Source organism: Meriones unguiculatus, chromosome 17, assembly GCF_030254825.1.
Source record: "Meriones unguiculatus strain TT.TT164.6M chromosome 17, Bangor_MerUng_6.1, whole genome shotgun sequence".
In the NCBI taxonomy this organism is placed as follows: domain Eukaryota; kingdom Metazoa; phylum Chordata; class Mammalia; order Rodentia; family Muridae; genus Meriones; species Meriones unguiculatus.
In genome coordinates, this window is record NC_083364.1 from 27146587 (window position 1) to 27170181 (window position 23595).

Below are 23595 nucleotides of genomic sequence, written 5' to 3' on the forward strand. Positions count from 1 at the left end.
GGTTATGTACATCCCCATCATACAACAGCATACTCAGCACCCCAATTCCTTCACCTACATATAATATGCACATGTAACCCTCTTCAAGCAATACACCTAACAACCCCAGAACTCAACTCCCCACCTGTACTGGTTTACTCCTGCTCCTATATCTGAATACTATGCATTTCCCTGCCCCTGGTAACAATGACATTTACAGTTTCTATTCAAGCATGTCCCCTATGTATACGGGTAAGAAGAATAGAAGGGTCAATTCAGCCTGAAGTGGGATTGGATGTATGCAGAATAAGGTAAAAAATTTTAGGGATAATGCCCTATTTACTGTCTTATGCCTATGTATAATTGGACACATATATGATTAAAATGCATTGTGGGAGGTGGAGCAGGAAAAATGAATATGTGACCAAATCTATCAATCAAAATAAAGAACCATCTTATTCCCCTTAATAACCAGCTCTTCCTTCCCTCAACCCCAAAGAAAGACCCCCAACTACAGCCAAGGCCCCTGAGTGTCTTCACTCATGTGGCCTGCTGTCAGTCTTGACAGTGTATCACTCTTTAATCTGTACTATCGCTTTGTCCAGGCACTAACTACTATTGCACCTAGCATGTAACAGATACTGGAAGAAACATGTGACTAGTCACTAGTCACCAACTGCACTAGTGACCAACTGCAGTGTCCTTGCCCTCTTGGTTGTGGGACAAACTTCTTTTCAGTTTCCAAAACCTTCCTTAGCAATTAGCCCAATGTTGCAGACACAGGATAGATGGTAAGTCCTTCTGGTCTTCCAGGGCACACATCCAGGTGATAATCATTTCCATCTCTGCTGCAGCTAATATGCTATGAGTTACAGTCAATGGGATGTAGACGAATTGCATATTTGCCACTTTCAAAACTGGCCCATAAAACAGAAGCCAAAATTCAGGTCCTGTTTGGCAGGGCTGGGGCAACCATACTGTTATCTGTAACTGTCTGATTCCCATCCTTCCAGAGATCCATATAGCCTAAGCTATAAATGAGATGAAAACGATGCTAAGTAAGGCAGATGTAGAAAGTTAGACATGACATCCTCTGTAGGCTGCATCAGCCTACTTTTGTTACTACAATGAAATATGCATGGCAGGCTACTTAGTAAAAAGAAAAGAAGGAAAAACAGGGTTATTTTGGCTCACAGTTCTGGAGGCACAAGGTAAAGGGGTGTCTATCTCATAGTGGTCTTCTGCTGGGAGAGTCACAAGGTAGCACAGGGTCATCAGATGGCAAGGGTAGGAATGGCATGTTATCTGACTGCTCTCTCTTAAAAATCCACCAGTATTGAGTCTACTCTAATGACCTTACCTAATCCTAATCACTTTCCAAAGGCACCTATCTCTAAACACTATAGTTAGATTAGATTTGAGTGTAAGGCTCTTTTGTGTTTGTTTTTCCTTTTTCTTTTTGGTTTCTCTGTATGGCCTTGGCTGTCCTGGACTCATTTTGTAGAGCAGGCTTGCCTCGATCTCACAGTGATCCGCCTGCCTCTGCCTCCCTGAGTGCCGGGACTAAAGGTGTGCAGCACTGTGTCTGGCTAATTTTTAATAGCACATTATGAAACAATGGGCTTTGTTATGACACTATCATACACATAAATCATATATACTAGTAATAGCTAACAACATTCTTCTTTTACAGCTGACTATAGTCCCATCAGGCATATATACATTTTCTTTATTCATCTGTTGGTGGACAACTAGGCTGACTCTGTATTTTGGCTGCTATGCAGTCTAACAATAAACACGGCTGTCAAGTATCTCTTTGGTGTGCTCACTTAAGATACCCTTAGGTACACACGTTCATGCTGATTTGTACTGTGGCTGCACCTGTTTACATTCCCATCAGCAGTGAGCATTCTCACATCCTCATCGGTATTCCTTGCAATTGTCCTCTAGGGCAGTCATTCTGACTGTGATAAACTGGATTCTCAAAACAGTTTCAATTTGCATTTCCTTAATGGCTAAATATACGTCACATTTTTCTCATATATTTATTGCCACTTGTGTGTTTGTTTTGTTTGTTTGGTTGGTTGTTTTTCAAGACAAGGTTTCTTTGTGTAGCCCTGGCTGTCCCGGAACTTGCTTGGTAGACCACCAGGCTGGCTGGCCTGGAACTCACAGAGATCCGACTGTCTCTGCTTCCCAGACACTGGGATTAAAGGTGTGTGCCAACACACCTGGCTGCCACTTGTTTTGTTTGTTTGCTTGTTTCCATTGGGGGGCTTGTTATGCAATTCATCTATCCATTTATTGGTTGTTTCATTTGTTTAATTTTCTTAGTTCTTTATAGATGCTAGGTATCAATTCCATGAAAGGTATATTTTGCATTTTCTCTCATTCTGGGGTGTCTCCTCACTTTTCTGAATATTCCCTTCACTGTGTTTTAAATGGCACACACTCCTCATTATCAACTCCTATGCTTCGGAGTCCTGTTCAGTAAGTCCTTGGCTATGCCTGCACCTTATGCTGCTCTCTTTTAACACTTTTAGAGTTTCAGGTCTCTGATGTATTTTTAATTGGTTTTGTTCAGAGAAAATAGGGTATGGCTTTATTTTTCTTCATATGGTATCCAGTTTCCCCAGTTCCACTAACTAAGGACAATACCATCCCTCCGGTGTGTTTCTGACACCGCTATTGAAGATTAGGGGGCTGCTGTGCTTGTTTTTCTCTGGGTCCTCTGTTCTAACTATTAGTCTACATGTTTGATTTTGTTACTATGGTTCCTTACTATAACTTGAGATAAGGTATTGTGATATCTCCAGCCTTGTTCTTTCTCCATTAAACTGATTTGGCTATTCAGGGTCTTTTATGCTTCTACATCAATTCTAAGATCATTTTCTTGATGGATGTCATCAAAACTTTGAATTATGTAGAAGCTGTAGATCACTTCTGATAATACTGTCATCTTTTATGCATGTTGGTGCCATTTCTATTTTCTGTCTTCTTCAGTTTCCTTCTTCAGTGTTAAAAGTTTACTGTAGGTCTTTCACCTTTGTTACATTTATTTCAAGGTTGTTTAATTGCTTCCTCCTCCTCTTCCTCCTTCTTTTCTCCTCCTTTCCTCTTCCTTCCTTCCTTCTTTCCTTCCTTCCTCTCTCAGCAACTTCCCTCTTAGTATACAGAATGTTAGTATGTTGTTCTTATATCCTGCTACTTTTCTGAAAGTATTTTGTCTGGTGGGAGTCATTAGGATCTTTTATAGATAATATATGTATTTCATTTATTTATTATTTTGAGACTAAGTTGCCAGGCTGCCCTGAACCTGTGATCATCGTGTCTGTTTAGCAGCTGGGATTACCAGCCCTAAGTGTAAGTTTCTGGTTTCTTTGAAGACTGAGTTTGTCATGTGATGTTTTACTGCAAGTTGGGCACATGATGTTTTGCTGTGAGCTCTCTCATGTGAGGGCTGCAAAGCCAGCTGAGAACATTAGTGGGTGGACTCTGTGGAGAGGAGATATATAGAGGCCCACATACAGTGAGGCTCCGCTTCTTAGATCAACATCACTATGCTGTTCTTCATGCATCAACACTTGACTTTGCAGAGAGGAATGTTTAAGAGAATTTCTCAGGGCAAGCCAACTGAGTCTTGTGTTTTTTGCTGACTTGTCATACTGATTTTATGTTGCTCCTTCGTGTTGGCCTTTAGACTGCATTGCTGGTATCCTGACGACTGAGTTTAGTAAAGACCCATCAACCCTAATCAGCATGAAGTATATAAAACAGGTCTACAGCCCTTTCCCCTACTAATCTAAGGTCAGGGGATTAAAAGGGAGGTAAAGGTATTTAAAAACCCTAAATAAAGTAGGTTTGGTGGAAAATCTAAGCCTATACCAGCCTGTGCCATGAAACCTTGCTCAGACTAAGTCTGTACCATTCTAATTTCTCACGATGAGCATTAAAACCCAAAACAAGACACTGTGGAAGACACTCCAAACCATATTCATACCAAGTTGAAAAATCAGTAAGTGCACAGAAGCACAGTAGAACAGTGACTGTCAAATGCTGGAAGGAGAGGGAATTAGGCAATGTCAATGCTAACAAAGCCTCAGTTGCACAAGGTAATTTGGTTCTGCAGGTCTGTAATATAGTACCATGCCTCTAGCTAACAATACTGAGGTGACTATATAAAGCATTCTAAAAAGTTAGAAATATGTGTTCTTAATATATACTATATAATAATGGGTGTGGGAGAAATTTAGGAAGGTGACAGATAGCCTTATGGCTGTTTCAGTGTTGACTGTTGCAGGACATTTAATTCCATTGTGAACCCCCAGATTGTGTACTAGAAAAACATGTTTCTAGTTGTGGTGTGGTTGTGGTGTAGTACACACTGTTAATCCAAGAACTCTCTGTTTATTGTAAACAGGCGGTGTGGTGTGGCTCAGCCCTAGCACACATAAGATTCAAGAACTTTCTGTAAATAGGATTAAATAAAGTTAACCCTAGTTCAAGCAGTGGAGCAAGTAACCAGTGGACAGGAAGTAGAAAGAGGAGACAGTGAGTTGAAGGATATTTAAGACAGAGTGGAGAAGGAAACGGCGCTCTTTTCTTTTTTTATTTATTATTTTTTATATTAATTACAGTTTATTTACTTTGTAGCCCCTTCTTCATTCCCTCCCGATCCCACCCTCCCTCCCTCATCACCTTTCTCCCCCTCTCTAAGTCCACTGATGGGGGAGGTCCTCCTCCCCTTCTATCTTCAGGGTTGGCTACAATGTCCTCTTCTGTGGCCTAGCAAGGCTGCTCCTCCCTCCGGGGTGGGGAGAGGGGGGAGGTCAAAGAGCCAGCCATTGCGTTCATGTCTGAGACAGTTCCTGTTCCCCTAACTAGGGAACCTACTTGGATACTGAGCTGCAATGGGCTATATCTGGGCAGGGGTTCTAGGTTATATCCATTCATGGTCCTTGGTTGGAGAAACAATCTCAGAAAAGATAAACAAGAAAGAGGACCCAGGGTAAGATGATCAATCCTCATTTAGAAAGACAATGAATGGACATTGAAAATAAGAGAAAGCAAGTAACAGGACAGGAGCCTACCACAGAGGGCCCCTGAAAGACTATACCTAGCAGTGTATCAAAACAGATGCTGGGACTCATAACCAAACCTTGGGCAGAGTGCAGGGAATCATATGAAAGAAGGGGGAGTTAGTATGACCTGGAGAGGACAGGAGTTCCACAACAGAGCTCTTCTCTTCTGGGATTTGAGCTGAGTAGGAAGGGCTTTTTCCTTCTGGAACATGAGCTGAATAGGAGAGACTTTTTTTCCCCTCCCTTTTGGGACTTCAGTGGAGTAGGAGGGCTAGCTGGGTGCTTTCTCTGCCTCTCCAAGCTAGTAGACTTTTACCCCAGCATCTGGCTCCTGAGTCTTCACAGATAAAATCAAATGTCTGAAGTTTTGTTTTTAAAATAGCAGGTGATGGCTTCACAATAAAGACCTGTTCTCAAGCTCATCACGGAAAGAAAGGGCATCAGTTTCCTCTCACTCTGTTGTTCTTCCTATCTGTGGTAAGAATAAGCATGATCTACAAAGAAGCTCTTTCTTCCCACAGGGGAAGATGAATACTGCCAAGCATACCCTGGGGTAGAGCCACAGCTCAAGTGCAGCCTCTATGCAAAATGAGCAAGAAATAAACTGTTGTTACCCTAAACCACTGACTTTCATTGTGTCCCCCACCCCCACCCCAGCAAAGCCATTTAACGAAAAATAACTACAAAACATAGAAACGTGGTTCCTTATGTCATTGCTTGGACAAGAGCCCAGAGATTCATTCCATCAAGTGCAGCTGTGTAGGACTGTTGGACAAATGAGAAGCAAGCTGTTATCCGCCTAAGCCACTGTTACCATAATTAGCCTACTGTATATAATTAATATTCTTTGTGAAGTCACTCCTTCCATAAGAATGAATAACTCTCAAGCCTCTTTCTGAACTCTCATGTGTGACCATTTTGCACACCAGTCATTCCTAATAGCTATGGAGTCCATGGCGGCAAAGATGCTGTCTTCTGTGGTTTGGATGTAGTCTGTCCTCCCGTGAGTCATGAGCTGAAGCTGGAGCCCTGTGTGGCCATGCAAGGAGACGGTAGGACCTGTGAGAGGTGGGCTCTAGTACGAAGTCTCTAGGTCTTACTGAGTACCGCCCTCCCCAGATATGTGGTTCTCTTAGGCCTCCTGACTTAGCTCTTGCCAGAGGGTTGTGCCCATCCCTACCTAGAGAGTTATGGAAGGCAGAATTTCAAAGTGAGGAACTGGGGTGCCTATAAGAAGAAACACTGAAACAACAAAGGAGTCCGGCTGTTCCTGGGTCAGCTTTGAACTGTACCATCTAAACATAGAATGCTTAATTTAAAAGGAAACAAAGCCAAAGGAATTGAAAGATTTGCAGACCATCCAGAAAAAGAGCAAAGAAAACGCATCCAGTAACCTGGCAAGAGATCAGCATGGAGAAAATGAGGCCAGATGCATCCGCACAATAGGAAAGAGGCCTGGAGGGCACCTCAGAAGTCTGCGGGGCTTAAAGGAGAGAACTGTGTCAGTGAACAGGCTCAGTGAGCTCTCCAGAAGCTCTCACCTGCTGCTCCCTGCTGTCCAAAAGAGCACTCTCTGGCTACCTCAGCTATGCTCAAACAGACCCAGGTGTGGCTGATAGAGAACACTAATCCAAAGAATCAAGTGTCAGCTTTTAGGGCAAAGTATGCTGCAGGCATGCATAAAGGAAGTGCTATGGAGGCAGAGGAGCTTCCACACAGAGTTCAAGACAAAACTTAGGAGGCCCCATAGAGGCCTGTCTTAGGGGTCCCGCTACAGAGGGTTAACACTACTGAAGCTATAATAATGGGACATCCATCAGGGCTCTGTAGCTGGGAACTACCAGCCTTCAGTGCCAACCTGGGAAAGCTGTAGTCTTGGAAGCTGAAGTATGGGCTGAGCCCAGTAAAGATAGAGAGGAAGAGCTACTAGAGACTTTAGGGGTACAACCCCAAGACAAGACAATTTAGAATTTTAACAGCTTGTGTGTGCTCTGATGGCATCTGGATGTTCTCTGGGCCAGTTACTACTTTCTGCTTAACTATTCCCTTTGGGATGGAAACATTTACCCACACCATAGCCTATCCCACTGTGTATGGTGAGTAAAAAACTTGATTTTAGAGTTTCACAACTTAAGAGTAAATCTTGAACCCCAAATGAAACACTAGCTTATTTAACTGAGGCTGGAATAGACTTAGGGTTTATTTATAGAGTATGATTCTATTTGTGAGCATATAGGTTGGGAAGAGCAACTCACAGACGTTGAAGGAAGGTCCAACTGTAGTTTGTTTTTCTTTTTAAAATTATTTATTCACTTTACATCCTTTTTAGCCCCCTCTCTCCTCTCCTGCCAATCTCCCTCCCTCTGCCCCAATACCCCTCCCCCATTCCTCAGATAAGGGGAGATCCCCACCCACCCCAGCTCATTAAGTAGAATCAGGACTGACTGAATCCTCTTCCCCTGTGGCCTGTCGAGGCAGCCCTGACAGGGGAGAGTAATCAGAAAGCAGGCAATAGAATCCTGCTTTCTGAAGAAGGGGAAGCAGAAGGAGAGGAAGCCAGGGAGAAAGGAGTCAACATGAGGCAAGATGGAGGATGAACATCAGGAAGGACAGACTGATGGAGCAGAAGCCACCTGGGAGTTATCAGTTTGGCAAGTGATTGACTTTTATGTAAGTTTTAAAGGTATTAGGAAGAGAATAGCTCAGAATATGCCCAGCATAGTGTTTACAGCTTAATAGTAAATCATAGTCTCTCTGTGTCAGTCATTGGGGAACTAGCTGGTTAAAAAAGAAAAAAAAAAACTGTTGTCATAATAATTCTCTGCATTAATTAATTTAGAAAGAATGGTTTTTTTCAACAGGCAGAAGCAGAATGCTATGGCTTGAATATGATTTGCCCATTCTGAAAATTTACTCATTATGGTGAGGGACTATGAGGGTAAAATAATGTGGCTATAGCACTGGAGGTTAAGAAGTGATTAGAATTAAACAAGGATTTCTGATCGGAGCCCTGAGGTTCCTCTGTAAGAGGAAGGGAGACTCTCATACAGACACAGGCAAACAGTGTCTCTCACCACGTGATGCCCTGCCCATAGTGCTTCAGGTCTGGATATTAGCCCTCTGTCAGATGTAGGGTTAGTGAAGATCTTTTCCCAGTCTGCAGGCTGTCATTTTGTTCTATTGACAGTGTCCTTTGCTTTACAGAAGGTTTTCAGTTTCATGAAGTCCTATTCATTAATTGTTGATCTTAGAGCCTGAGCTGTTGGTATTCTGTTCAGGAAGTTGTCTCCTGTGCCAGTACCAAACAGCTTTTCTTGCAAATGTTCTCCAGAGCTATGAGCCACAATATAGCTCATTAAAACGGGCCTGGTTTGTTGCTTTATCTTATTTGCAACAGAAAATGGGTAGATTAATAAACACACAGTCCTGATAAGTGTTTAATGCTGGCATACGGCAGATGTCATCTTAACACAGTCAAGGTAGAACGAGGTGGCTGAGTAAGGTGAGGGCAACAGCCTGCCACACCCATACGGAACATGTCAGCAGCGCAGTACATTCACGTGCCCCAGAATCCTTTGGAAATCAGTGGACCAGTTTCCAATCCATGGTTCCTTCAGGAGTGGGGAGATACGGGCTAGTAAGGGCTAATTAATCAAACACAGCCATCAGAACGCTTCCAAACTGGAAATGCTGAAATTCAAATGGTACTTTAGAATCACAGTGGCCAGCAACCTAAAACCTCCAACTGTCAGTACAAAAATTAAGAATGGATTATTTCTCAAAGTAACTAGATATGTATCAACGCATACCTGATTTCTCTGCTTTTCAACTTCATCTTCAGTGATGCAGTTGGACAAAATTTCAGACCATTCCAGGCGCTCCTCGGGTGTTCTTGCTGAAAGACTATCAAAAATTTCAAAGTAAAGCCATGCTAGATCCTTAGCCAACTGCAGCTTTCCACACGCGATGTGCCTCCATGTAGACCAGTAGAGGCGTGGGTAGGCGCCTTCTGTGGCCCGAGTTCTCACGTAGCTGGCTATCTTCCTGAGGTAGTGAAGACTGAATTTGGATGGAGGTGGGACTTGCAAGGAACCTACTATAAAAGGTTCTGCCTTTACCCAGAGGAGAACTCCAGACTGATCCATAGTCTCTCTGAGCACATCAGGACAAAGAGGCTTCTTTGCATACCTATGAAACAAAGTTTCATGACAGACATGAAACAGATCTCCCATACCCATTTTCTTAAGAAGTGACCCTCCCTTAATTATCTTTAAATGTACTGTATCCTCAGTTTAACAACAGCTATCGCCCTTGCCAAAAACAAAATATAGAGTTTTGTTCAAACTCTATTGCAATCTATTTGAGAAAGAAAGAAACAAACAAAAACCTATGAGGAAATTATCTTATTTCAATTGTCTAAAATGGTTGTTTCAAATTACATAAATGCATAAGGTCTGGGTTATATTTCTGCCTAGAGAACAAAAAAAAAAAAAAAAGGAATGGTGGTGGCATGGGGGAGGGACTGTCATACTGCCACAGGATGCCATGCTGTATCTTGATACAAAAACGTTGGTAGAGGTAAGTGGGTAAGTTGTTACGGTAATATCAATGAAATATAGAAGACAGTTGGTCAATAATGATTGGGATATATAGGGTCAGCAAGATGGCTCAGGGATAAAGATCCTGCCACCAAGCCTGATGACCTGCGTTCCACCCTAGACTCACATGCTGAAGAGGCAAACCCATTTCTGCAGGCTATTTTCTAATCCCCACAGCTCCTCACCCCACCCAAAACTAAATAAATAAAAGTAAAATTAAAAATTATTCTCGAAGATTTGAAGAGTCGGTCATAGGGCTCAACACCAAGCGGTCAGCTCGGGCGGCGGACAAACATGTGAACGTGAAGATGGACCAGGGCGAGGGAAAACATCAATGAATGAGTTCTCCGTAGCAGTGGGCAGGCTCTGAGGTGCTGCTGTGCTCAGTCCTGGTATAGCACTTCCGGACTTGTTACACATAATAATAGAACACAAGTGAGGGTCACTCATCTTCCCACCACTAAAGGGAAAACTGCTATTGTCTTATTTTAGTCCTTGTCTTTTTTTCTCGACTGGATGATACTTTGATTCTGAATGTTGATGGCTGTGGTGCAGATATACAATTTTGTATTGTTTTCAAGGTATTCAAGCATTCCTAATGTACTCCAGCTTACTTTCCAACACTTAATAGTTCCCAATTTTTCATAAAAACACGATGGGCAAAATATTGATGACTGTTGATAAAGACGGACAGAGGAACCTATTTACCTCTTATTCTCCCTTAGCTTTAAAAGTCCCATTTAAAAAAATTCGAATATTGCAGCTATTACATAAAACGTTCTGGTTATCATCTTCCCGTATATCATGCACTACGAATTGTTTCCCAGGGATTTTTAGACGTGCATTTTAAAAAAAATGACATTTCTGTAACTCCTAACATCTGGTCCTTCTACCCAAAACAACTATCAAACTGCACCATCGTTTAACCAAAACATCCATCTCACGAAGCACTCCTTAACATGAACATCACTTGAAAAGAACTTTCCGTAGGGCCAATGAGAAATGTTATTACTGCATTTTGAAAAGAATTGGGAAGCAGAAATGACTCATTGGTTAAGGGCACGGACTGCCCTATCCAAGGTCCTGGGTTCAATTTCCAGCATCCACGTGCATAATCATACAAGCAGACAAAACATCCATATAAATAAAAATAAATAAATATTTTAAAAAAGAAGTAATCGACAGGGCACTTCCATGCCCCGCAGGGTGCTTATGTGGGCAGCAGGATGCTAAAAGCGTTATCTGCTCCCCCTTTCGTTCACACAATCACCGGCTTTTCCCCCAGTTCAGACAGGTAGCTTTGAAGTTAGGGAATTTGTCTAAGTCCATATATTTAGTTGGCACGCTCTGATTTAGGGTTCCGGTCTGCTTTTGAGAACTGCAAGGCTACAAAAATACTTTTGGAAGTCATACAGGGAGGATTTCTAAAAGTGAATGGGTCTAGACATGAGGTCCTTTAAGCGCTAGAGTTGGACATGGACGGGCCAGCTCAAAGGAGGGATGTGAGGAGGTAAACGTCCACGGCGGTCTGTTCCAATCCATGAATGACCGAGTACAGAACCATCGGAAAGCTCTCGGTTATCTCCAAAACGGACAGGGTGTCTTTAAGGCACTGGGCGCAGGATGCTGCCGACCCCTGTTCTCGCTCAGCAAGGGCAGTCAGTAGACACAACCCGGGCGACTGCTACCTGGGCGGCGCTGGCTCGGGCGGGTAGGGCAAGGGCCGGGGACCCTCCCCGAGGTCGGCCGCCCTGCGGCTGTCCCCCATGGAGGCGAAATGGCCAAGGGAGCAGACCCGAGTCCGCGGGCTCGGGGCAACCAACCCTCCCTCCTCGGGGGCCGAAGGACAGCGGCGTTGGACTCACCACCTCCCTTCTCCTCAGCGGCTGGCGGAGCATCCCCTCGCCCTCCCCTCCGCCGCCGCTGCACAGTGCGCAAGCGCCAGGCCTTCCACCACAGAGCCCAGGCTGACCAAGGCTAGAGCGACTCGTGGCAAACTGGTTCGGCAAACTGGTTCCCTGGATTGGGAACTTTCTGGCGCTGTGCCCTTTACCCCAGGGATGGGAAGTTTTCTATGGCTCCGGAGAACTGTGGTCCTCCCACGTGGCTGGTGCTGACGAGTAATTACAAGGCTAATGGCAGTTTACAGCTACTTTGGGTGGGTACCTGTAAAGCTCCTGTCTTCTTAAGCGCTCTGGTAAACCAAACCGAGGGTGGAAAGGTAAACTCCACCCAGCAAAGTCTTACACAGCAAGAAGCTCCGAAGCAAGAGTCAGATCCCAAGGGAATGAAGCCAGAGCAGTGGCACTAGCTCTTTAAGTAATAGTTCCTTTTAGATAAGTTCTCTCCTTCCAGTGAGAAGGAGGGGCTAGAGCATAAAGATGGCCCTCCTCTCCCCCACCCCCACGCCAGTACTCTCAGAAGCAAACACTGGGGGAAGGGGACAACAGTATGTGGTGGTTAATGTCAACTTGACACAAACTGAAGTCACCTAGGAAAGAGGGGCTTTCAATTAAGAATTTCCTCCATCAAACTGGTTTGTGGCCGTGTCTGTAGGGGCCTTTTCTTGACAAAAAAATGGATAAGTGAGGGTCTAGCCCACTGTGGCGGTGCCATCCCTGGACAGGTGGCCCTGGGTGGTATAAGAAAGCAGGCTGAGCAAACCTTTGGGAGCAGGCCTATAAACAGCATTCCTCCGTGCTCTCTGCTTTGATTCCTGCCTAGAGTCATCCTTGTCTTCCCTCCATAAAATGAACTGTTACCTGTATGTTAGAGAAACCCTTCCCTCCCCAAGTTGCTTTAAGTCATAGTGTTTAACACAGCAGCAGAAAGCAGACTAAGACACTGGAAAAACCCTTTCTCTTCTTCTGCTCAATAAAAGAGAAGCAAGAAGCATTTAAGGTCTCTGCCCCAAACACTGTGGGAACTCCAAATAAATGCCCAAGACTACATGATGAAACCTGAAGAGCAGATTTCCTCTAGACTGTTGGGAAGGAACTTTACAAAAAGCCTATCCAGCAAGTGGCAAACATGGTTAGAGCCAGAGCTGGCCTGGTTTCAAGTGGAGTGTCAACATGGGGGAGGACCAGACAGTATCTGCCACTTGGCTCTGGAGGACGGGCCCAGCACTGTGATAAGAACAGTATTCACAGCCTGACCCCTGAAGGACTGCCCAGCACTTATGAGCCATCCTGGGAAAGACAGCCAACTGAGAGGATCAGTATCTATGGCTCAACCTTGCAAATGACTGTCTACGGGTGTGCCTGGCATCTGAGAACCTAGGAAGGGACACAGAGAATCCAGGCTGACACCATCAATAGGTCAAGAGAGCACACAGACAGTGCCTTAGCCAGTTTTCTCCCCTTTATACTTACCCCTTTATTCAAAACACAGGATCAATTTACAGACCAGTGCTGTTTTGTTCTCATCCTGTCTTTTTTTTTTCCCCCCTCTTACTTCCTTTTCTATTTTCATTTTGACAGGCTTTCTCCAAGAACACAGGCTGGCCTGTTTGGTGGTGTCTCTTGAGTCTCGTTCAGGCTCTTTCAGGTTATGTGACTGCATTTCTTTACCTCTCTCTTTTCATTCTATCTCCCCTCTGGCACCCACTGCTCACTCAGTCTGTTTACTGCCCCCCCTCTATTTTTTAATCAACCCAACACTAATCATAATTACTAGTCATAATTACAGACTAATTATGCATCAGAGGACTGCTATCCTCTAACCATGGCGTGGATGTTGGCCTCTAAACTCTCAGCAGCTCTGCTCATCTGCAAAAGACCTGCACAAGATTGACGACATTGGTGTTCTACTGTGGAGGGTACAGAGGCTCATGAGGCCTGCCCCTCCCTAAGGATACTCAGGCAGTTAATGGTTGCTAGGGTGGAAAGGTTCAAGAAGTCCTCAATGAAGATTCTAGGCAGTGAACAATTGCTGAGAGGGAGAGAGCTTTTCCTCAAGGTGCAGTTGCTTGTAAGTTGCCTGTGCTCCTGTTGAAATCTCTGACTCATATTCCTGTAAATAACCCTAAGAAATTCATTGGTTACTTGTAATGGAAGTTTTAGTGTCTTTAAAAACTCAGCTATGTTATGTAAATATGTTTTTGTTTTAATCCCAAGTGTGGGATTGTAGTTTGGGGTTTAGTTTGTGCACAGCTGATAATTGCCTCCTGTAGGGCGTGGTCTCTGCTAGCAGCTAATGGCCTGCCTTGTGCAGGACGGAGAGGGAAATGGACTAGGACTCTGAGGAAGAGAAATAGGAGAGCCCAGAGAGGGAAAGAGGGGCATGGGGCATGGGGCCTGCCCATGGCAGTTTGGAGAGACCAGAGTGTGGGGTTTACAGACAAACAGATGGAGAGAAACACTTCAATGCAGCATCTCCTGGCTGCATTTGCTGTTGACATAGGTTGGTATAGCCCCAGGGAACCCATAGACCCTAAACAGCTGGGAGATGCAAGGGGTCTGCGCCCCCTTTCCCCACTAACCTTCTCTCTTCTACCTAGGGTTGGGGAGCTGGAAGGGAGATGCTTTAAGGAACCCCAAATAAAATAGTTTCAAAACCATGATCACACCAGACCTGTATGCAATTTTGCTGTTGTTACTGGACTGACAGCTGTTCCCACTCCCAGAAAAAGTTCACACAGTGCTTGTTGCCCAAACATGCGACATGATGGAACCAAAGATGACTTTGTGAGGTGCATTTGCACTGTCTTTGAAGCAGGCTGTTTGAAAGTGGAGACTCCACCAGGACTTTTCCAAATGTGGCATAGGATGGCATGTCTTCCATTGTCTGTGCTGTGGGTAAAGGACATACCACGAAATCTGCTGTGTCTGAAGGAGGAGTGGTATGGATCTCAAGGTGGCTATCTTCCTCAGTAAGATATGGAGTGACGTGCCTCCTTGACAAACCAGTCCACTTGAGTTTGCAGACACCTCCAAAATGGCTGGTGGATTAGAGAATATACTACAATCCCTCCAAGTAGCATGTATGGGACAAGGCATCAAGTAAACTGTAGCCCGAGCCCTTATCTAGACAGTAAGACATGCAATTAAAGTTGAGCTGTTTTCCCAGAAAAATTGAGGTCAAAATGGGGGAATTATAAGAAAAAGACATGCAGATGACATCTACACTCTCCTCTGACCTGTCAGGAAAGGAAGTAGTGAGAGACAATGAGATGGAAGAGCAAGCTTGACACTTCTTGTGGTGGCAGGGGAACTGGGCAGAGTGCAGATTAGACCTGTGGTAAATGGCTGTCACTGTGTTCTGTTGCTGGGAAGAGACACCATGACCATGGCAATTCCTATCAAGGAAAGCACTTAGTTGGGGTTCACGTACAGTTTCAGAGGCTTAGCCTATTGTCACCATGGACAATGGCATCATACAGGTGAAGTAGCTGAGAGTTCTACATCCAGATCCACAGGCAGCAGGAAGAGACTGAGCAGCTTTTGAAAACTCAAAGACACACCCAATGACCTCTTTTAAGAGAGCCACTCTTACTCCAACAAGGACATACCTCCTAATCTGTCCCAAGTTGTGCCATTCCCTGATAACTAAGCATTCAAACATAAGAGCCTACAGGGTCCCTTCTTATTCAACTCACCATACTCCATTCCCTGGACCCCACAGGCTTGTAGCCAAATCATAATGCAAAATGCATTCAGTCCAATTTCAAAAGTCCCCACAGTCTCAACACCAGTTAAAGGCCAAAGTTCAAAGCCTTTCCTGAGACTCATGGCAATCTCTTAACTGTAACCTCCTTTAAAATCAAAATAAAAAAGGAGATCACATACTTCCAACATGCAATGGCATAGAATGTGCATTACCATTCCAAAGGGGAGGAAAGAGCATAGTGAGGAAATACTGAACCAAAGCTAGACAGAAAACCAGCAGGGAAAACTCTAAATTTTGCATCTTCATGTCTGATGTCACAGTGCTCTTCCAATCTCCCATCTCCTTCCAGCATTATTGACTGCAAAACACTGTTAGCAGCTCTCCTTGGCAAGCATCCCATGCTCTGGCATCTCCCAAATCTTGGAGTCTCCAAGGCAATCCAGGCTTCACTTTCACAGCTTCAGGTAATGGCTTCTCTGGGCTTCCATGCAGGGACACCCCTGATACACACCTAGGCTCAGAGGGTGATTCCAAAACCCCTTGACTCTAAAGCCAGAACCATAAGGCCCAAACTGCCAAGCTCTGCTGCTTGCTAGGACTGGAACATAACCCCTCCTTCAGTTACATCTGCATCAGGTTTCTGTTTTAGACGGTTTAGGTCACTGCTTAAGCTTAATTCCTCTCCACAAGTCAGAAGCTTAGCTGGGTGGGGTCTTGCCCTGAGCTCACCACTCCCTTTATTCCACTTAGCATGGGGCTTTTCTTTAGTTTAAACTTTTTAGCTTTAGTACACTGCCTGGGGCTCCTTTTCCTCTCAAACTGAACATTTTGTATTTGCCCTTGCTCGGCTTGCTCTTTTTCACTGTAGATCTGTGTAGCAGGGACCACTAACAACCCTATAACAGAGTCAATACTAGGCTGTCTTGAAATCGCCTCTGCTAATGCCATTCCTCTAAAACTCTTTGATTTAGGCTCAGGCAAATTTTTCTGGACAAGAGCAAAAAGCAGACACATTCTTTGCCAAAATATCACAAGAATGGTATCTAGGCCACTTCTAATATTCTTTCCCTCTGAAATTTCTTGAGCTGGGCTGCACAGTTCAAATCTTGTCTTCATATTCCTATTAGTAACAGCCCGTTAGCCCCTCCCCCTTAACACATTCAATGCTTTCCTGATCCAAAGTCCCCAAATCCACGTTCCACCAACAAGAAGGATGGTCAGGCCTCTCACAGTGATACCTGGTTCCCTGGTAACAACTTCACTTAGTCCTCACATTGCCCCTCATGGGATCCCAAAATTTGGAACCCATAGTAAGTGAACACTGAGGATGAGGCAGCAGTGATAGAAGATACCTAACAATCAGACCTAGCCTTTAATATAGAGGAAAATTCATAATACGGTATGCAGATGGAGGCTTTACTAATGGTCCAATACAAGAAACTATGATAATCAGGGAATATTCTGTCACTGAACTGTATGAATTGGGAATAACTTTTTAAATTGTGTATGTGTATGTGTATGTGTGTCCCCTACTGTTTGTCTCTACTGCTTCCTGAGTGTAGATACAACATGGTCTGCTACCTTTCTGCTCCTACTGCCTTCCCCACCATGACAGACTATTTCTTTAAAACTGTGAGCTAAAATAAGCCCTTTCTCCTCTTAACTATTTGTTTGGTTTTGTTTTTGGCCAGGATATTTTTTAAATCACAATAACAGAAAAGAAACTAGTATAGGAAATGGTATCAAGAAGTGGAGTCTTTGCTGTGGTAAACTTGACCACATGGTCTTTGGGTTTTTGTTTTGTGAAATGTTGTGGTTTTGGAACTCTACTCTGGAAAAGCATTGAATTCTGGAAGCAAAATGTAATAGGTCATTCTAGTGGAGGACAGAGAACAGCAATGCTAAAAGAGCAAAGCAGTGTAGCCTACATGATGCTCATTAGAGGAACAAGGACCCTATTAGGACCTAGACTAGGGGCCGTTAGTGTGATGTTTTGACACAGAATCTGGCTGCATTCTGCTCCTTTCCTACAAATTTGAGTAAGCCTGACTCTAAAATAATAGACTAAAGTTCCAAGACAGCCTAATGCTGAGCCAGTTGCATGGCTATTACTGATTACTCTGATGCAGATCTACAGTAGAAGAGCAGTGGGGCAGAAAGAAATGGAAAGAAATGTGTGTCTGTTTGGACAGAAGGAAAAAAGCAATAAGAAGCTTTACACCGGTCTCCAAAGCATGTCCTAGAAAAGAGGCAGTAATTGCTAAGGGATTAACACCATCAAAGAGAAGCATCTTGCTCTTCATAGAACAAAAGGAAAGGATGGAGGCCTGAAGGCAAACCCTCAAGTAAGATCCCAACCCAGGAAAAGAGAGGCCTCTGGTCTCCACTGCAAAGCTATCAAATACCTAGGTAAGTTTTCACCAGCTGCAGCATACCCAAGTTGTTACAGTGGTGGTCCAAGGGGCTCAGGTGCCATCCTGAAAGAAATAGGCAGTATCACCCACGTCATACTGATTTTGGATGCATGAAAGATAAAAGACTGTGGAGATCATGTATTTTTTTTTTCCTTCAAAGTTTCAGAGAGCATCTGAGGCCCAGTAATGTGTGTATGTGGCAGGTTGAGAGTCTACGGAATCCTGAGACGCCATTGTGTAAAGCTGTGAAGGTAAAGCCTGGGTTGTGATGGAGACCCCAAGATGTCTGAGATGCCATCATCATCGTACATCTTCCAAGGAGGACTAAATACAGAGTGGAACCAGCCCAAGGATCCACTTTGCAAGCAGCAAAGCTGGAAGGGCAGAGTTAGGCCTTGTAGCTGAAGTCCCAAGTACCAGAAATGACACTAAAAGATTTGTTATTTTCTCTTCTGGATTTTAGTAATGCTTTGGTCTGATCTTTAATCACCTTTTCTCCCTTTTGGCATAGGAACGTCTACTCAGTCCCATTGTATGCTGGAAGTATATAATCTGTTTTTTTGTTTTTGTTTTTTGTATTGTTCGGTATATGTTCAAAGATTGTCATGAGTCTCAGAAGAAACTCTGGACTTTTGAGCAGTGTTGGTGTTATAAAACAGACTACAAGAGCTTTGAATGGTGAACTTAAATGTGTTTTGCAGCATGAGCCATGAACCTATGGAGCCCAAGGGACAAGTGTTGTGATGGGAATATGAATGGCAACATAGCCTCATGGGTTTGAATACTTGGTCCTTAGCTAGTGGAGTGTCTAGGAAAGTTACAGAACCTTCAGGAAAGTTATGGAGCCTTGCTGGAGAAAATAAATCACAAGGGGCAGACCTTAGGGTTTTATAGGCTGGTTCCACTTGCTGTTCTCCATCTACTTTTTGAATGCAGATGATCAGCCATGCTTTCTCTGCCTGTTGTCATGTCTTCCCTATCACAACGGACTCTATCCTTCTGGAACTTTAGTTCAAAATAAACCCTTTCTCCCCTAAGTGGCTTTTTGTCAGAGTTCTGTTCTGTTTTGTTTTGTTTTTAATCACAACATAATACAATGTCCAGTTCACTGGACCAGAGGACTGTGTTCACAATAAGATATAATCTTTACAAGGTAAGAGAGGCTCTAACACATCTGAATTATTTAGACTAGCATGTAAATCAAGGTTGTAAAGTGCTAAACAATCAAGAAGGAACAAGAAAAAGTAGACAAAGGGCCAAGCTGGGAGTGCTGATTGGTTTTAGGCAACATAACACAAACCTACACATATCTGGGAAGATGGAATCTCAACTGAGGAATTGCCTCCGTCAGACTGACCTGTGGGTGCATTTTCTTGATTGATAATTGATGTGTGAGGGTCTAGCTCACTATGGGCAATGCCACCCTGGACAGGTTGTATCAGAACAAGCCAGTAAGCTACACTCCTCCCTGGTCTCTGATTCAGTTCCTGCCTCCAGGTTCCAGCATTGAGTTATTCCTTGGCTTCCCTGAATGTTGTATCAACTTTAAAAAGAACCTAAAGACATAAACACATCTAGAAGAGGATAATAAATCAGTTTATATAGAATGCCAGCCAGATACAGCTGTAAAATTCTTAGAAACTTTACAGTTGGGTAAAGATACAGAAGACATGTAAGTAAGTGAGAAAAGTCTCCAACAAGCCTCTGCCTGTGTTGAAGCGATAGTTATAGAGTTTGGCTAAAGCTGGGCGGTGGTGGCACATGCCTTTGATCCCAGCACTTGGGAGGCAGAGGTAGGCAGATCTCTCTATGAGTTCAAGGCCAGCCTTATCTATAGAACGAGATCCAGGACAGCCACAGCTACACAGAGAAAACCTATCTCAAAAAAAAAAAAAAAAAAAAAAAACCAACATAACAACAACAACAAAGAGTTTGACTTAAGTGGCCTGTTTTGATGGAAAAAGATACTCCCAGATAGGGATGTTAATAGGGATATTAATGAGAATCTAAAACCAGGGGACAGATTACCTCATTAAGACTTCTTGGCCAAGGAATCCCTGAGCGACCCCCCAAAAATACAAGCTATTAGCATTGCTTTTGGATGCCCACAGAACTAGATGAAAAGACCCTGTTTCTAAAGACATCGCACACTTTGGTTGCAGGACATGAAGAGATCAAGCTGGGATTAAGTTGGAAGCTTCCTTGTTGTTAGCTAGTTTTCATAGTGTTGAAAGGTACTGTTAAGCTGAGAATTTTCACCAGCCGTTTAACCTATCAACATGCCGTCTGGTACCAATTTCTTTTCAATTAGACTTAAGGCCTGGTCCACAGAAAGAAACCTAAGAAATTCATGGCTGGTACTGTAAAACCAGGACTTAAACTCAGTCAAAAGCCTGTGGCTGGGGCTAGTGGGAAGCTACTCCTGTGGGTTTGCTAAATTAACATGATGTGCTAGTCAAATTGCCTTTGACCTGCTTATGTTTATGCTAAGATCATTGCTGCTGTCATCTCTGGACCATGAAGTGTATTTCTGAAGCTTCTATAGAAACAAAAATGGCCAAAGTAGAAAAGTGTGACTGCTGAATGCTCAGGGGTCATCTCTACCACCAATATCTGTATCATCGGTGGTATATCATCCATATCACTTACTCATCCACATAAGGCTCCAACACAGAAGAGGGAGAAGACTCATAAAGGAGGAAAGGGCCACATGTCACGGAATGCTGTCTTCCAAGCATGAAGCAGCCACTGAGCTCCTGAACTCTGAAGAGCTGTGATTAACTGCAGGAGATCTGCACAGCCCATTATTATCTCTAAGAGACTTGCCCACTTGCGTTTTTTTATGGAGCAGGGGCTCAGGAGGCTGCCCCTCTGAGGATGAACTGGGAGTTAACAGTTGCTAGTCAGGGGCTTACCAGGCTCTGTGCCTCCCAGAGGATCTTCAGGCAATTAAGAGCTGGTAAGAGAAACTTCTCTTCTGTGTTGCAGTTGCAGAATTGCCCACGCTTCTGTAAGTAATTTTAGTTAAAAGTCATCCTTAGGTAGAACTGTTTCTTTGGAGAGGTGCAAAGACCCCAGGTAAAGTTCACACACACTCATCTTACTATGCTGTTTTTCTTTCCATTCATATGCACAGTAAATATAACTCAGTGAAGTAGCTTAGTACTCATGACTATCTCAGTACCATCAGTGTCCCTTTGCATCCAGAATAACTGGAACTCAAGGGATGATTGGCTTTTCGTTTTTCTGACTATTCCTGTATTTTTATAGCGAACATAAACCTTGATAGTGATTGTTTGTACAGACATTTACTCTCAGGGCAGTTTGGGTACTGTACCTAGTACTCCAAACACATGGGTCAAGGCTTGGAATCCTATATTTTAAGCTTTAAAAGACAACTGCTGGCCCACACTGTCATACCCAACCTATCTGTCATAACTGAAGGAGAAAGGAGGCCTTTCCATGATAAAAACAGGCTAGTGGAATTCATGACCAATAGGCTAGTTCTACAGAGGATATGTGAAGGCAGCCTTCACAATGGAGAGAAAGATAAACACACCCACAGGCCAAAGGAAAGAATAGCCCCCATGGAACAGAAACTAAGCAAGCAAAAACAGAAAACCACTAACACTGCAAATCAACAAAATGATGGAAATAATACATACTTTCCGTTGGTAGTTGAATCTTAATTGTCTTGATTCCCCAATTTAACGACATGGGCTAGCAGACTGGGGAGAGAGGAGAGAGAGAGAGAGAGAGAGAGAGAGAGAGAGAGAGAGAGAGAGAGAGAGAGATCTACCTTTGTTGTTGCCTCCAAAAAATTCATCTCACCATCAAGGACAGTACTAACCACCTTGGGTTAGTACTAAAGAATGGAAAAAAGTATTCCAAGAAAATGAACCTAGGAAACAAATGGATGTTGCTAATCTAGTATCTGACAAAAATATACTTCAAACCATATCTATTCAGAAAAGATAAGGTCACTTCATATCGATTAAGGGAACCAATCAATCAAGAAGACATTATTATGCCAAATATTCCCCAAACCCAGGTGCACCCAATTATATGAAACAGATACACAAACACAAATTAGCTCCAGCACAATAGTGGGTGACTTCAATACCCCATTCTCATTAAGACACAGGCTACCCTGACAAGAAATAAACACCGGAATTAGACAACATCCTAGATCAAATAGACCTACCAGATATCTATAAAGCATCCAAATCCAGTCTTCTCAACATCTACAACGGATCAGCCCCCAAGCAAAAAGGATTTTGGCAAAACATCAATGTTTGTATTAGCACTATTCAGAATAGCTAAGTTATAGAACTAACCTAGGAGTTCAACAACAAAATAAGGAAAGCATGGCTTATGTACACAATGGTCCCCGCCTCACCATAAAGAATGTAGTTATATTGTCTACAGGGAAATGTATACAACTGGAGATAATCATCCTAAGGAAATTAAACCATTCTCAGAGGAAGAAATGAAAGTTTTCTCTCATTTGTGGTTCCTAAAATTGTTTTACAGGCACTTAAAATCACATATGCATATATGGCATGAAAGTAGAAGCAAAACTGTCTAGGGAAACAAAGGGAATAACAGGTCAGAGGAAAATAAAAAAGAAAGGTAAGAAGGAGAATATGCTCTATGTGTATTATACACTTGTATACTTTGTTTATGCAAGAAAGTACCATATAAAATGAATACACACAATGAAAAGTTTTTAAAGGAGGCAGCTGATTATTCTGGAACACCCTAAGATATTTAATAGGTGAGGATACAGATCGTTAACTTACACTGTTTTGCAAGTTAACATTAACTTTGAGTGCAACGGAAAGCCATTAGAAGCCCTTACGCAAGACAGTGACATGATTTGACTTTTTTTTTTTTTTTAAATCATGAGGGCACTCGGGAGACAATTCGGTAGTAAAGCTTGCCACTTACTTGCTGTACAAGCAGAAGGCCTTGAAATCCACCCATAGCAACTGCAACAGTGGCCTGAAATGCCGGCGCTCAGGAGACAGAGACGGGACCTTGGGCTCCCGGGTCTGTGTTCTCCAGGTCCCTAGTGAGCTGGCGCGCGCACACATTCATGGGATGGAGGGAAGTGTTTTAAAGTGTCGTATCGAGATATAAAGTTCTGGAGGCAGGAAGATAAGTTGGGAGACCTTTGCAAGCACAAGATAACTGTGACTAGGGCAAGAGATGCCGAGATAAAGCTGTAAGTGGACATATTCAAGATACAGTTCATTGGTGAAGGTCCGGACAGGATGAAGGAAGGAAAACTAAGCGTAGAGGCTTCCCTAAACTAGCTTTTCTGCGGTAAACAAGACGGGAGAACAGAACGCTCTACGCCTAACAATAATAATGGCTTTTATTCATTGCACGCTTACTGTATGCAACAACACCGCCAGGAAACTTACAGAAAATGTTTCAACTCATCCCCAACGCTGCCAGTGAACGCTTTGCCTTAGTTGTGTCAAAAACAGGTTCGGAAGCGGGGTGGGAATGGGGCTGTCTCACCGCTACGAAAGGCTGAAAGCCGTTTCTGAACGTAAGTCGGTCTCCACGACGGCTTCCCTATAGGGTACCAGGCCTATTCTCTACGAAATCGAGACCATTTGCGATAAGTCTGTAGTGTGAGATCGTGTCCCTAGACAAGACGCCCCACGTACTGTGTGACACCTCCTGGAGCTGCGCCTCGGCGAGCGCGCGCGTCCCCTGAGCTCACGACGTACAGTTTCCAGACGGGTAACCAAGTTAATACCTCTCGCCAGCAATTGGTGAGAACAGGGAAGGAGCCTCGTGATTGGTGGATATTCGGGTTTTCTCGCAGCGCGCCCTTGGCCGCCTCTAATTTTCTCCTATTCGCAGGAGCTTCCGGGAGGCGCGGAGCTATGACGTTTG

At 43.7% G+C, this 23595-nt stretch overlaps 1 protein-coding gene across 9 annotated transcripts in view; it reads right to left on the bottom strand.

Annotated features, from left to right (window-relative positions):
* Tbccd1 (TBCC domain containing 1) overlaps positions 1 to 23575 on the bottom strand; it is a 40336-nt gene extending 16761 nt beyond the window's left edge. Inside the window, exons 1-2 of one of the 9 annotated variants that reach the window (XM_021636153.2) lie at positions 23456 to 23575; positions 8870 to 9248 (exon numbers count right to left, since the gene is read on the bottom strand). In XM_021636153.2, the coding sequence (XP_021491828.1) occupies positions 8870 to 9205 (336 nt within the window). In that variant the 5' untranslated portion in view covers positions 9206 to 9248; positions 23456 to 23575. The other 8 variants (XM_021636152.2, XM_021636149.2, XM_021636150.2 and 5 more) reach the window with 8 other exon arrangements.
* Positions 23576 to 23595: the final 20 nt, after the last annotated feature.